At 47.0% G+C, this 14,894-nt stretch overlaps 1 protein-coding gene across 9 annotated transcripts; it reads left to right on the forward strand.

Moving 5' to 3' along the window:
• Positions 1 to 704: 704 nt before the first annotated feature.
• On the forward strand, positions 705 to 13,770 carry LOC119442742 (uncharacterized). Of its 9 annotated transcripts, XM_049662363.1 has the most exons (7): positions 705 to 883; positions 3,624 to 3,703; positions 4,436 to 4,693; positions 8,601 to 8,816; positions 10,230 to 10,438; positions 12,314 to 12,719; positions 13,414 to 13,770. In XM_049662363.1, the coding sequence occupies exons 1-7, from the start codon at positions 861 to 863 to the stop codon at positions 13,446 to 13,448; spliced, it is 1,227 nt and encodes a 408-aa protein (XP_049518320.1). In that variant the 5' UTR covers positions 705 to 860; the 3' UTR covers positions 13,449 to 13,770. The 9 variants fall into 9 exon arrangements, with proteins under 9 accessions (XP_049518320.1, XP_049518324.1, XP_049518323.1 ...); XM_037707741.2 differs by lacking the exon at positions 705 to 883 and having other exon boundaries at positions 2,490 to 3,703; XM_049662367.1 differs by lacking the exons at positions 8,601 to 8,816; positions 10,230 to 10,438 and having other exon boundaries at positions 723 to 1,398.
• The last annotated feature ends 1,124 nt before the right edge of the window (positions 13,771 to 14,894 follow it).

Raw genomic sequence — 14,894 nt, forward strand, 5'->3', positions numbered from 1 at the left:
CAGCGTCGATTGTTGCCTCCGAGATGTTGCAGTCGAAGTTCGGAAGACAGCTGTCTGATCGCAGACCCTGCTGCAGTCGAAAACCTACGCCGGTGCGCAGCCGACATGGTGCGCTCTCGTGTTGCCTTTCATGACGCAGACAAAGAGCATTCTCTATGAATCGAGGAGGTCGCGGGTGCTCCTATATTTTCTACTCTTAGGATGTCTCATGTTATAGTGAAGGCCCTAATTTAGTCCGGCCTCTTTATCTCCTACCGCATTGGCAGACCCCTACGGTGGATATTGCAATGGTGCAGTGCTGGGCAGTATCTTAGATACTCTTCGGGTATCTTGTATCTGTATCACGATATGTCTGGCAAGACGTGTATCAGTATCTGAATTTCCGATACATGAATGAATGCATCGTGTATCTTAACATACAAGATACTGCTATCGCTACATCTCCGGGAGAAACTATAAACGTTTGCCGAACTCCGCTTCTTAAGCTGATACTGCTGCCACTAAGCCACCTGAATTAAACTAAAAGACAGCGACAATCTTCTGTCCTCCCGCCAGAGTCCTCCAGCGAGAGCAAGCGATGAGTTCTGCGCGTCCCTATTGGTGAAGCAGCGTCACGTGGTGGCGCTCGCACTGTCTCGACAAAAACAAGCCCGCGAACGTCTGCGCGCAGCCGACCTTTTGTTTCCTTTATTGCATTTTTTTTTTTCGTTGTGTCGGTGCTATGACACTTGCTCGTAGCCACCCTACTTTGCTGCGTACGCCAATGCGTGCGGCATCTTTAATTCGCTCAAGTTCTGTTGCCGCTATAGTGTCGTTATCGGAGTTTCTCTTGCGTGGTGCTTTGTTACGAAGTCTGTAGAATGCAAGAATGGAGTTGCCTTGCGTATGTGGCTTTCACACATCAGCGATTTGGAGGATCTCGTGGATGTATTACTTGTGAACCAAAGCAGTTGTGTACAATGCGACTATTTTGTGTACGTGATTGTTGCTCGCAAGCACAAAATACACGATAAGAATTCAGCGGGCGTCCTCATGAGCGTCCACATGAGCCGTTTTAAGTAATTTTCCACGGGCACTAAATTTTCTTTTGTCTGACCTTAACAGGTAAGTTGACGCTACTCCATGCTAAAATGGCGTAGCTATTAAGTGGCGCCGCCTGTATCGTGTTTCTACGTACTCACTGTGATTGTGTGATACGGTACCGCCTTTCTGTTTTACTTACATATATTTTTCTTTCTTTTAGCTCGCCCTTAAATCTCTTACTGTTACGAACCACTAGGTAATCGAAGCAATAAGTGGCAGTGTGTGAATAGCGGCGCTATCCTGCGACGCTTTCTGCCACTACAACACGTGTAAAACGTTTTTGGGCTGCACAAGTTCTCTCGTAGGAGAAAAATCGTAAGAGGATTGCATTTGAATGAATATGTCGCTAACGAACGCTTTACGCCAGCAGATAAGTAGAATATGAAAGGTCATTGCAGCTTTGTGCGCTCTTTGTATACACGATGCGTCACAAAAAAAAAAAAAAAAAAAATGGCGCTAACAGCGTTGTGCACCTGTCCGGTATAGCGTAAACGGCAATACGTTTACGAACGAGGCACAACTGCACAGCGATATTTGAGCCATCGTGCAGAGGTTTCTTATTGACGTTCTTCTAATTAGATGACGACCCGCTAGCTGGTCGGCCAACAGAGCAGCGACTCCCACCAATTACAAAAGCGACAAGCAAAAACCGCTGATAGAGCGGCGTATAAAGGGCTTTCATGTTAAGCCGCTAAAGGCAACCCCAATAAATTGTTTAGGAATGAAAATATTATACTTTTAGCAAGATAAACAAACATTTTGAGATACGAACAGACGTTTCATTCAAATGAAACAAGGTTGTTCGGAGTTAAGAAATTTCCAAGCAAACATTATTGTGCATACACGTTTGCTGCTACGTTATATAGATCTATAATAAGAAATTTGCGACTATATCGAAGTATCTTAAGATACAAAATGGAAAGTATCATATCGGATACAATAATTGTGGTAGTATCTTGTATCTGTATCTCCAATACTTGTTGACCGAGTATCTTGTATCGTATCATGATACAACTACAAAGTATTTTTGCCCAGCCCTGCAATGGTCGAACGGATTGAGAAGTGGTAAGGGCTTGCGTAGGGGCTGGCTGGAATAGCACTTTTGGAATACAGCGCTGCAAAGTTATAATATAGACACACAACTGTAGTCTGTCCAGTATACATTGGCAGCGCTGTACCACAATGGTTGAGATGTGGAGAGATCGAGAGACTCATTCGTATCCTTTCTGCTGCATGCCCCGGCTAAGTTGCTGACGCGTGTGAAAAGGTGCATCAAACGCGCTTCTTTCGTAAACGTCAGCACTCCCTGTAGCCTACCCATATATTTCCCCATACTTTGGTTACATTTAGCTTTAAAATAAATGAATAAAAATAAACGAGGACACAATACAGCGCGAAGTAGCAGCCGAAGCTTTAATGTGACCTTTTTCACGCCTATACACGGGAGCGAAGGAAATAAAGAGAGGAAGGAAGAAACCAGAAATCTATCACGCATAAGCCTGTTCAATTGTCGCCACTGCACATAATGCCAAGTTAATAAAGGAAAAATTTATATTTATGTGGATGACGTGCTAGCACAATTGTCAGCGCCTCGTGACGTCTTTGCTGCCACGGCTGAAGACATATCATGTGTGTTCACCTCGGTATCCACGCACAACGGCTCACTTTTCAACCACAAGTACAGCATCTGCAAGTTCGGCAATGCTCAGCCACGCCCTCGCACTTCTCTGGGCAAATTATAAACTATATCGCTATCAGAAACTCAAATTATCTTGGTATTGTGCGGCATCACGGCATTGTACGACGGTCGAATAGGCATACGTGCACTATAGATTTCTGCTTTATTCCTTCCTTTCATTTTTATTTCCCCTGTTCCACTGCTAAGTATGAACAAGTTGACAATTATACTCCAATCAGCAGTTTGCGCATGCATTGTGTCTCCGTTTCATTGTGCAAAAAGTAGTAGTCATGGATGACCACAAAGTAGCCTGAACCCAGACGCCCAGTTCTCCATACTGTTGATCAGAAGTGAGACATGAGACTTTTGCACCTTGTTGCGCCCCTCGCCCCCTTACACCAGCGTTGCCTGCAGACGTATCTTTGCGAGGTGTACGGCCATTTGTGGGGACAGCGCCATGCAGCCGACCAACTTAGCGCGGCTTAACGGTCATTCGGAGACGCCTTTTTGTGTCAGCGTTTATGTTATACTGCGTTTTGTACGGATATTAGTGGGCTAAGGAGGGCTTCAACTCTGACAAATTATCCCAATAGGCGCTTGTACTGATTTTAAAGCTGGATTTCCGTTAATAAAGACACTGTCAAGGTAAAGGCAACGTGGCCCACTTTTTTTTTTTTTTTAATCGGAGCGTATGTGCGGTGTTCGAGCGTTTTGCGTATGATATGGAAGATGCAAAGATGTTCTCAAGATGACACCCATTACCGGAGTCTAGCGCTAGCATGCGTTCCTTCGCACTTGACATTCAATTTAACGACGACCAGTGGGGCATTAAGTTTGTATTTATATTCTCCTTCCACCGCAGGAGCCATGGCGCACGTGGGCTGGGCCCTGTTCAAGATGCCGGGAAAGAGGCGCTGCCTACGCAAGCTCAACGGCTGCCTGGTGCGATATATAGCTGACACCACTTGCGTGTGCATTTTTATGCACTCTGATGTGATGCGATGTTTTTATGCTCTGTGATGTCATCAGAGCGTTTTCAGCGTATCTCTGTGTTTTTCTTCTACCGCTCTAATGTGAAAACCACATGGAAGGCATTAGGAACAACTTGGAAAGCAACTCGTTCTTTTGTGCGTGTGTCCTCTATGTGTTAACTAATATGTGGAGGTAGAAGAGCATGATATTTGTTTTAAGTACGCGACCACTGGCATTACGATCTCTCAGCTATTAGCTGGCGCCGAAATAAAGTATCACTGGGTGGAGCGGACAAACGGACGAACGAACATTTTATGAGCATCTCCGTTCAAATGGGGTAGTATAGCTGCTGCTACCGAGACCGTTATTCATTCTTTCTGTTGCGTTTATTCTTGTCTCTATCAACAATAATTTCACGTTAACGAACCAAAGTATCTTAGATGTGTTTCATCGACCTAAAAGATAGTGATGTTCCATTCATTCCATGTGTCCCTGCCTCCATGCAGTTTTGCCAATCTTCCAGCCATCTTTTAGTATTCTACACCGCATATTCATTCAACATCGTACTGACATTTACACCTAAGAAAAGGGGGAGGGCAATTGCATCATTTACCTCTGTATGGATATAGTTTCCGCGCTGTTACGCGCGTAATGTTTTCATCAGCGTTAACATGGGTTGAGACGCCACGGTGCGTACCTCAGGGTTGTCGACATCCTCTGTTGCCGCTGCTGGTGCTGGCGCTGCTCGGTGTGCTGGCGCTGCTGTACAGGGGTCGCCGCGACTGGTCCGAGGACCAGTGGGTGTCGCTGGCGCCGAAACGGCTGCTGGTGTACTCGGCCTGGGCCGAGCCGCGCGGCGACGTGCACGAGGTGCGCGTCATCGCTCTGCTGGCTCCTCGCGGGGCACTCCGGGGGCGCCTGCTCTGCACGCTCGCCTACCTCAACTACTCGCACGTGCAGGTACGTTATACGACAAGCCACCGTGGAATGAACACGTGGCGGCCCGGTTGGGATTCTCACGATAACATTAAAGATGTTTAGAATTGGGGGACCCAAGCCGCGTTGGGTAGGCTGCTCTTGGGTTTAGAGGAGCAGTAAAGTTTGACAATTGGGTCAAACGCAGATAGCGTTGGGTCGAGCGCTCGGGACGCCGCAGTGGAGAACGTAAAAAGGTGCTTGAAAGGAAAAAAAAAAAGAAAAGTTTTCCTTGCAAGTGAAAACGAACAGAATGCATTTTTGAGCAGAAAGGACAAACAATAAAATGTAATAAACGTAATTACGGTGTTAGTACTGCGAATAAGTATGCTCTTTTAATACCCAAGACTGCTTGGGGACCCACACTATATTTCGATTTTTTGGGTCTTAGGTCAACGCGAACGCAAGAACCGCAGACTGGCTCGAGTTCTGCGCATACGCACTTACGGCCTGCAATTTTCTTGGTTCCCCAAGCCACACGGTTCCCCTGTTCTAAAACTATCTACTGTATCTTAAGAATGACTAACTGTTGGGTTGTTGACCTTGCATAACTGATGGAGGGGAGTTAGCGCAACCAAAGACCCACACACTGGAGGGGGAGGCGAATACGAGTGCTACTTACAATTCTGTTAAAGCAGGACGGGTTTTACATATATAAACGCCTTGTCGCGCGTGCGCACAAAAAGTGTACAGCGCTACCAGAGGATGACGCATGCATAACTCAAAGAAGGGGGCACAAGAAGTCATATTATTAGGTGTGTAGTGAAATTGACGGCTCACTAATGCAAGTCTTCCTTCTTTTTAATAAAATAGGCTCTGATAAAAATCCGAAATATTTCCCGCTGTTAAACAGTTGTAAGTAGCGTTTGTCTTAATCTCCTCTTCCAGCGTGTGTGTCTTTTTGTTGCGCAAACTCCCCTCATATCAATATTGCATCGCTCATATTAACCCTTTACTAGCGAACTCTATAGCTGCATATGAAGTGCATTGCACGGCAACTTGACGGGCATATCAGGTGAGGATGTTGCGTGACCGTTAAACACAATCTTGGCAGATTAAACGATAATGTTTGTGGCAACATATTGCTGTGGGCCAGAATCACCGAAGGCAATTTGTGACAGTGTTAGAAGAGGAGGGCGAAGTGAAGCTGAGGCGATGGAGTGAAATTTTCGGTCCGAAATATAGGCTTGTTTTGCCGTGGCGTAATCCTGATGTATCACTGCAGCGATGAGATCTAATACATATTAACGGAAGTGGACAGTACCGCCTGTCTTGTGTCTTTTTTTTTTTTTAAATCTGAAATACGTACCATCACGCCCACCAACGTTCGCGCCTAACGCGCCTTGTATGAGGCGTATATACTGCAGCCGCGCGCCTATCTCGCGCTTTCCTGTGGACAAGCTGCGCCATCTAGGGCCGCCACCGCGAAGTCCGCGTGTGGCGCGCGTCTGAATATATATGACGGGGAATCGATTCCGCCCAACGCCGGACCAACTTTTAAAGGATTTTCTTTATAATTAAAGAGCGGCACATACCCAGCAGTGACCAAAGTTGGCGTGAAAGAGCTTAGATACAGACAAACGTACTACAAGCTGGGAGAAGTTCCCAAATGATGCTAATCGAATTAAAAAAAAAAGTGAGACCAAGGTGCGTTATTGGGGGAATCGGTACACATTTGGCGCAAAAATTAGTGGGTACGAGAAATGATACAGCACAGAAGCACCTATATATCGTCCTGCGTCCTTGAGCTCTTGCATTTCGTCCTTTCTCGTCCCCCGCGTTAATTTGCGCCCGCCTTGCGAAGTACTTCGCACGGGGCGAAATCGCCATTGCTCCGAAACGCAGAAATCGAGTTGTCAATCGACATACGACTCGCTGTCTTCGAGACAGTAAAATTTCCACCCTTAAAAGTGAATAAGGGTGTACATCGGTCTATAACGCACACCCGCACACCCTTTTTGGCTGTGAGGAGGCGAGTTATTAACCTATATACACCCTTATTCACTTTTAACGGTGCAAATTATTTTACAGTGCACGCGTTATGTATATGCTACACGAAAATATGGCGAAGCCCATACATATGAGCAATGACACAACCGCTCGCCGCTGCGTTGTCTACGTTTCAGAAATACAAAAGTTTCCGCTTTACAATGGAGCCTTAAAAGAGGAAAATAATATTTTTGCTTTATTTCCTCTCTACTAACGGGCGCAAGCGGATCGGACGGCGTCACGACGAGGAAGGCCCCGGTCAACGGGGAAGTTTAGCAGGCGCAGGTCATTGTGCTCGCGATAACAAACGTGCCACCGCCGGGCAGACCGGGCTTCGAATTCGAGCAGCGAGCGAATGTCTTTCGCTCGGCGCCCCAAGACAACTCGCCGCCGTGAATTGACCCGCTAAAAAAAGGAGGAGGCCACTATTTCTTTTTTCTTTTTCCTACTCGCTATGCGTCCGGGACGTGTGCGGCTCCCCCGACTTGAACGCGAATTCGGCTTCGAGTGTTGACGGAAGGTTATACACTGCACTCGCTCGGCGCAGCATGCATGGATGAAGACTGCAGTTCTTAAGAACGGTTCTATAAGTTGGGGTGGTTGGGTGCGCGAACGCGCTTAAGTAGAACACCGTCACCGTAAGTACGAGGATAGCCATCATACTTTGATGTCTGGTGTTCGTTTGATGTCTGGTGCCCTATCAAAAGATCGCCCACGTGGCTGTCTTCGTTTTCCGGCATTACACTTAAAATTCATGTTTGCTTACATGCATGTCTTTCTTTTCTTTTCTTTTCTGTCGATCAGATTTCCAAAAATGTCACCTGTGGTTTATAGCGCAAGTACGCCTCATTTAGATGCGTTACTTGAAGCAGCGTGCATTGCTTGCTCGATAAGTCGTAATTTTTTGTTAGCTGATTAAAAGGATTATGTCGGTGTGACGCCACATATTTTAGAGCATTTTCTCGCATTTGTGCCGTTTATATGCCGGAAAAGTTCTTCGATCTTGCTTGAATGAGTGCATATGGCATCTTCAGAATGCTACGTGTAGTCCCCTTGTTGATGCGCTCAGAATCTATAACGTCTAAACGAACTGGTGCGCCATCCTTAGGGCAGTGGTAGCACCCATATTTCGTTCTTGTTGCGTCTCTTAATTGTGGTGTGCACAGCCTTTTCCAATGACAAGGGTAACATTTTCCCCCTGCCATTAAGGTACTTTCCAAGACACAGTTTAACTTAATATTCTCATTTAATCTTTGTGCACTGCTTTGGTGATTTCGCTGTGCACCGTTTCTTCGACATACGTAAAGAAAGAGCGCTGACGTGGGACGACGGTGTTCTACTAACTGACGGCTTATTGCGGCGACCACGATATACATGATATATATATATATATATATATATATATATATATATATATATATATATATATATATATATATATATAGTCATAAGAAACCAACAAACAGCGTGACTATATATATAAATGGTATATGGTTATGGTATATATATACCAGAAGAAGCCAGCAAACAATGACACCAAGGACAGAATAGGGGAGATTATCTGCAGTTCTTAATTGAAATGAAGAAAAGATATATAAATGGAACTGCAGATAATTTCCCCTATGCTGTCCTTGGTGCCATTGTTTGTGCTTCAGATAACTTTCCCCTAGGTGTCCTTTCTTCTTCTCGTGCATATATATATATATATATATATATATATATATATATATATATATATATATATATATATATATATATATATATATATATATATATATATATCTGTCACTTGGCGTCAATCAGCGCTGTGTCTCTTCCTTCGCCAAGTCTAATCCACACCTACCGCATCACACGGACAACCTGCTACTTTCTTGAGCTGAGCACGTGGCAAACCCGGCTGCAGGTAGTGGCTGCCCGCGTCGAGCCTCTGAACGCCACGGTGCTGACGGGTCACGCGACGGGCCACTCGCTCGAGCCGGGGTTCGTGTTCTGTCCGGGCGACCCGCAGCTGCAGGCCGACGAAGTGGGTCTACGCCTGGTCGACACGAGCCGCGTCCACTGGCTACCCGTGGGACACGCGCCTTCGACCGTCGCCGACCTCCCCCCGCTACCAACGGCGGTAAAGCTTGGCGCTTGATCACCGAAACATTCAGATTAATTATTTAACGATTTGTTCGCTATTGCTGACAGAGTATAGTGCCGCCGTAGCAATCCCCGTTCTTGCATTTTCCCGCGGTTATCGCGTTCCAGATAGCGCAATCCGGGTCAAACGCCCATATAAGCTTACCTGCATTGCATCTTGACATTGGGCACCATCGACTGTCCTACTTTCCACATCTCTCGGGCGCCGAGGTCAAACTTTAGTTAAGTAAACCTATCATAAGCGCATCATAAGCGCAATGCGAAGCCAGCGCCATCTATTCTTGAGAAAATCATGTCGCCTGCAGTCTACCTTTAACGGCGAGTCGGCTATTAAGTAATCGCATGTGCGACACAAGCCTGGAGATAATATTAAAATCCTGCCTACACTTGTGCGTGGTTAACTAACAATCTCAATTAACCGCCAACCATTAATTAAATCAAGGGACCGCGGGTAGTTATCATTTTCGCAGGTAGCACGCGCGAAGAATGACGTAAGTGACAAAGAAGAATTACGTCATTATATCAGAAATGGCAAAGAAACATTCTGGCATAACCCCCAAAGGAAACTTCAGCAACGAATAAGCTTACGTAATATATCATGTAAGAAAGCAGAAAGCGCTGCCGAAGGGCAGCGATGACGATTGCATGGGATTGCCTGTTTCACTTGCATTCAAGATGTTACGCATTGCCAGGAACTTGTTAGCTGGATGAGCAAAGATTGATGAAGGTGGTAGATGAACAACGATGAGCCAAGTCCTTAGCCCTAGATATCGGCTCGACTAGATCAATCAAAATGCCAAGTTTTTCAGAAGTAGATACCATCTCTATTAACTCAGTGTAATCGAATTTTTCCATACAGTAAAATAGGAAGGATAAGGATAGGTGAATGACTTCTCACTATATCGAAACCTTTTGCCGTGAGGTTGGCAGATTTCAGGGAGCTAGTGGAAGTTCAGTCCATTAAAGGCTGGCAATATTAAGGGCGTTACTAACGGCCACAACTTACCCGATGATTGCTTGCATGCCATTTAAGGCACGAAAAGTTCCTTGCGGCGGCACGCTTCAATCATACGGCGCAATGTTTCTAACCGCCAACGAGCTGTAATAAGCAGTTTCCGGAAGAACTTATAATGCGGAGCATGAAACCTACGTAAATTATTTGTTACGGCGGCTGCAGTCTGATCACTCAGATTCATTTTGTCGTCAATTTTGTTGTTATCCGCGTCAGATATCCTTTGTAAAGCACTATGGTTCGTACAGGCTTCATCGGACCGGAAAGGGTTGAAAAGAAAAAAAAAAAAGGAAATGAACAACCGAGTGCTATAGATTAGTTAATCGCTCAAACGGTTGCGATCTATCAACAAAGTCTAAACTCTCGCTCGACGTGCAGTACCAGCCGCCACTGTCCGAGCTGGCAACGTCCCGGCCACCAAGTTGAGGGCAGTGGTGTGCGCGCTGTCCGTATTCGACGCGGCGACGGAGGACCTGCTGCTCGGGGAGTTCGTGGCCCACTACACAGAGCTAGGCGCCACGCACTTCATCTTCTACAACCGGACGCAGTCGCGACGAGCTCGAACGTTCTTTGGAGCCCTCACTACGGTGAGGGAGAGAGTGCATGCAATGCGGGCCCCCTTTTTTTGGGTGTGTGTGTAACGCTGCCGTGCTCGACAAGCACTCGGGTCGCAGATTGTATATATAGGAGTGGGTGGAAATCGTAAATCTAGCACTATAATGGACTCTTCACAACTATATGTGAACAACCTGCGTACAAACATATAGTCACAAAGCTCTATGCTTTATGGCTGTGTACTGCGCAGGGTAGTCCTGACCGGCCTCAGACGTGCTATGCTAAACACTGTTGAAGCATGAAATGATAAGGAAATCAGCGGTGGGACTCCGGAACCACACTAGTTGCTGCCGCCTTCACTGCTTCGTCGTTCGAGCAATATTGGCATTTTCTTCTTCTAACTTCCTTGGTGACCTGTCCTTTCAGTTGCTCACTTCACACCCTCACCCCATTACGTAATGCCTGCCTGAAACCATGAACTACCATGCCTGCTACTTGCTTCGCACCCTCTCAAAAGCCCTCACCCTCCAGCATAGATGTAAGATACCTAGATAAAAAAGCTTTATCTAGGGACCTTAAGATGCCCCACCTATCAGAGCCACGTACGAGCGGAGAGCCATGCTTTGCTGACAGTCTGTCTCCTGCCATGTCAGGGATGTATAAATAAAAAAAATATGTGCGAATTACATGTGCGCAATGATCATGCAGCCCGACGCATACGGCTGGTCGGGCATTCATTCTTGGCTAATCATATGTCAGATTTATCAATGTCAATTAGAATATCGGCTATCCCCGTTCGTTCTCTGATCCACGCCGCTCTAGCTCTTCCTGTCTCTTTACGTTAGGCCTAACACGTTTCGTTCCATCGCTCTTTGTGCGGTGCTTACTTGTTCTCATTAACACACGTTTCGATCCATCGCTCTTTGTGCGGTCCTTGACTTGTTCTCATTAACATTAAGAGAAAAAAAGTGGAGCTGGGCAGGCCATGTAAGGCGTAGGATGGATAACGGGTGGACCATTGGGGTTACAGAATGGATACCAAGAGAAGGGAACAGCATTCGAGGACGGCAGAAAGCTAGGTTGGGGTGATGAAGTTAGGAAATTTGCAGGTGCAAGTTGGAATCGGCTAGCGCAGAGACAGGGGTAATTGGAGATCGCAGGCAGAGGCCTTCGTCCTGCAGTGGACATAACTATAGCCTGATGATGATGATGATGATGTATCAGATTTCGAAAAATTCCTTTTAAGATTTACGATTGAGCGTTTGATATGGGAACGTGGATTAGTTGGGGTAGAGATGGGGCGGAAAGTGAGTTGGTCTCTCGAAACAGGAGACAGTGGCAAGACGCAGTGCCCGATACAATGTGCAGCAAGCTGCAAAATTGGCTGTCATCGCTCTGCAGCGTGTCACACGATGTGTGGGACGAAGGGTTGAACCGGTCCGTCTGCGTCTACAATACAGAAGACGTGCCACCACGCGCGCGCCTGGTACGATGTGCAACGCGTCGAGAAGGTGGCTCTCACCAAACACGTTAGAAACTTGATGCGGTTGTATGTACCACCAGTCTTAAGCGTCGTAGCACACACGGAATCATACCATATGTCTCCTACCTAAATCAACCGACTCAGCGTCCGATACGACGTCAGAAATATGGCTGTTCCAGCTATTGGGACCTATCAGAAATTTGTTGGATGCCATTGTTATAGGACAGCGACTAGAAGTACCGATAACCGCGTCTAAGCGGCGTCCAACATGTTCCAACAGTCGGAGCAGTAAATTTTTTCCTCGCGCCGTACGTCGTATCGAACAAGTTCGTCGCATCTAGCGTGTTCGTGCATGAGCTAGATTTCGGAAGACAATGTTTGCGAATGCTGATAGCAGCTTGGGGTTTCCCTGGCATGTCATCAGGTGGTCTCCGTGGAGTACCTGCCTTGGACTCGCCATGACGCACGCTCTCTATTGGCGTACGACTGCGCGCTGCGGATGCGTGGCCGTGCCGACGTCCTGGCGGCCGTTGACACGGACGAACGGCTGGTCCCGTGGCGCGTGTTGGCCCAAGGCGCCGTGAGCCAGGAAAGCGGTGGAGACGACGCGGCCGACTGGAGGTTGTCCGACGTTCGGGGGTCGCTGCTGCGTATGTCACGGAAGACCTTCTGCGGAGCGGACGGCGACGTCTCTCAGGGCGCGGCCATGTTGTTGTCGCGCCACCGCAGGCTAGGTGACGTCCAAGCCGCCGGAGTGGTGGTCGCCGACCTGGACGCGCTGCTCGCCGGCACGCTGGCTCGCACCACTCCAAACGAGTGCTCGTACACAGGTATAGACCATTATATAGACCATTTTCCGCAGAAAGCTATAGATGACCGGTGTCATGTTCGTCACTGGGTAGTGGAAGTATACGCGCTGGTGTAGGACTTTAGAGATCTGAGGCGCGAAGCACCCACAGGCGCTGCTGTCCAGTACCGGCACTTTTCCATGTTTGTGTTTGTGCCACGAGATGGTCTGTATATATATATATATATATATATATATATATATATATATATATATATATATACTCGCGGTTAACTTTTCTGGTCATGAAGGCAAAGCTATAGAAAAATAATGCGCGAGGGGGATCACCGGCGCTATAAAAACAGTTCGCGGGTTCTCATGTGAAAAATAGAAGATGCGATTGTCATTAACTATATATGGCACGTAATTTTAAAATATACGGGACAACGTTGCGCGCGCTATAACAGCCGCATTGAAAGCGGCCCTTACACAACTTTATTGCTCAAATTTCAAGAAACTCCGTCTGTCTATCAGACCACAGGCTGTATGCAGACAATGTAGAAATAGAGTGCAGGCTTGAGCGTGAATTCTATCAATCAAACATCTGATCTGAATTTTTTTCCCCATGGTTAACTTATCGTTTGGGACTCACTTGGTTAATGCACCGTTTTAGCGAGCGGTCGCAGGACTCTTTCAGGCGGAAGTCCTGCAAGCGGGTCACGTTCCGTTCTACGCAGGTATTCCGATGAAGAGTGTCCCGCCGGTGCAGTAGTGGTAGACATGTCCGCAGCCGTAGTCGTGCGTCGGACGCTGTCGTCGCAGGCCATGATCCTGTGGAGGGCGTTGTTCGTCAGCTGAGACTCGCCCCCCCGGGACAGAACGCAGTGCACGCAGCCACGGAGGACAGACAGCTTAGTCGAGCGTTCGCTGCCTCGGCGCAGCCTCGACGACTCGAACTGCTGCTGGCTGTCGGCGTGCTCATTCCTCGAAGACGTTTGTGCGTGTGTGTTCGCGTGTGTGTTTGTGCGTGCTTCTTGTGTTTCTGTGTGTCGCCAAAGCAAAAAAAAAAGAAAAAGAAACTGCGCGAAGACGTTCTTTTGCGTCATTTGACCTTTTCTTCACCCCCTTTTTTTTAGGTAGCGGGTGTCAATAGGTTAAGTAAAACAGGATCGTTATGTTGTGGCTTCTTACCGTGGCCCTGTTGCAGCTATGTCTGTCATGAGCCATCCCTTGGCTCCATTTTATGTACGGCGTTAAACGCAACCGACATCGGCCGAGACAGAAAAATAATTTTCACCCCAGCCTGGCATCCCGTCCTGAGCCGGCTGTGTGCCCCGCTGCGACAGGTTTACGCCAGCTGTTGCAAGGAGCTGCACAAAACTGCATGCGCGATCTTATGAGGTTTTTCTCGCACCATGCCAAACCGAAAGACGTTGGCGTGCGTGTTGATGATGATGTGAGCATCCCCTTTGAAAGGGGCCGGTTAGACATTCCACCAAGTTCACTACTTAAAACTTTACAGCTCATTTAAATTGTTAAGTATCTTTACACAGTAAGCTACATTTTTCACAGTATAGAAAGTTCGCCTCATTCCATGTTATCCCTTCCTCTGTGTCGTTAATCTTCCAGCCTTCTTTCGCTAGTCTCCGCAGCTAGTTTCATTTATGGTTCCCCTAGTGTCCTTAAAATCAAACACCTCGGACACGCCTACTTTCTCCACATTACTTGTTGGACGAATGCTCTGACAATCCCACAGAATATGCTCAATGATCTCTGCACCATTTCCACACGCTGTCCTCGAGTTGTCTTCATCTGAACTTTTTTTTTTCCTTTTTCATACATGATGATGATGACGGTTTCTAATGGTGTTCCTTTTGAATCGGGTTAGCGGTAAAAGCGCCTAGAATTTGTGTGCTTTCATATCATAATCTAGTACTCTGTTTATCTGCTTTATCTCGTAAAGATACCTATGTCTGTGACAATCCCACCCACTCTTCCCCGTTATTTTTTCCCCCAGCAATACCCCAAACGTCTCTTATCGCGACCCCTGAACAGCTTACGCTCCCATCAGCTTAGAACACCAGCGTTCATTATGCTTCTGGCTGGGTGAACACCTTGGCATTCCATTACAAAGCGCAGAGTCCTCTGCGGACTTTTTCGCAGAAGACATATACTTCACCCTGTTACGAATATTTGCTATTGCATGTTTCCGTCCTCG

The sequence above is a fragment of the Dermacentor silvarum genome, chromosome 2, assembly GCF_013339745.2.
Source record: "Dermacentor silvarum isolate Dsil-2018 chromosome 2, BIME_Dsil_1.4, whole genome shotgun sequence".
Classification (NCBI taxonomy): Eukaryota; Metazoa; Arthropoda; class Arachnida; order Ixodida; family Ixodidae; genus Dermacentor; species Dermacentor silvarum.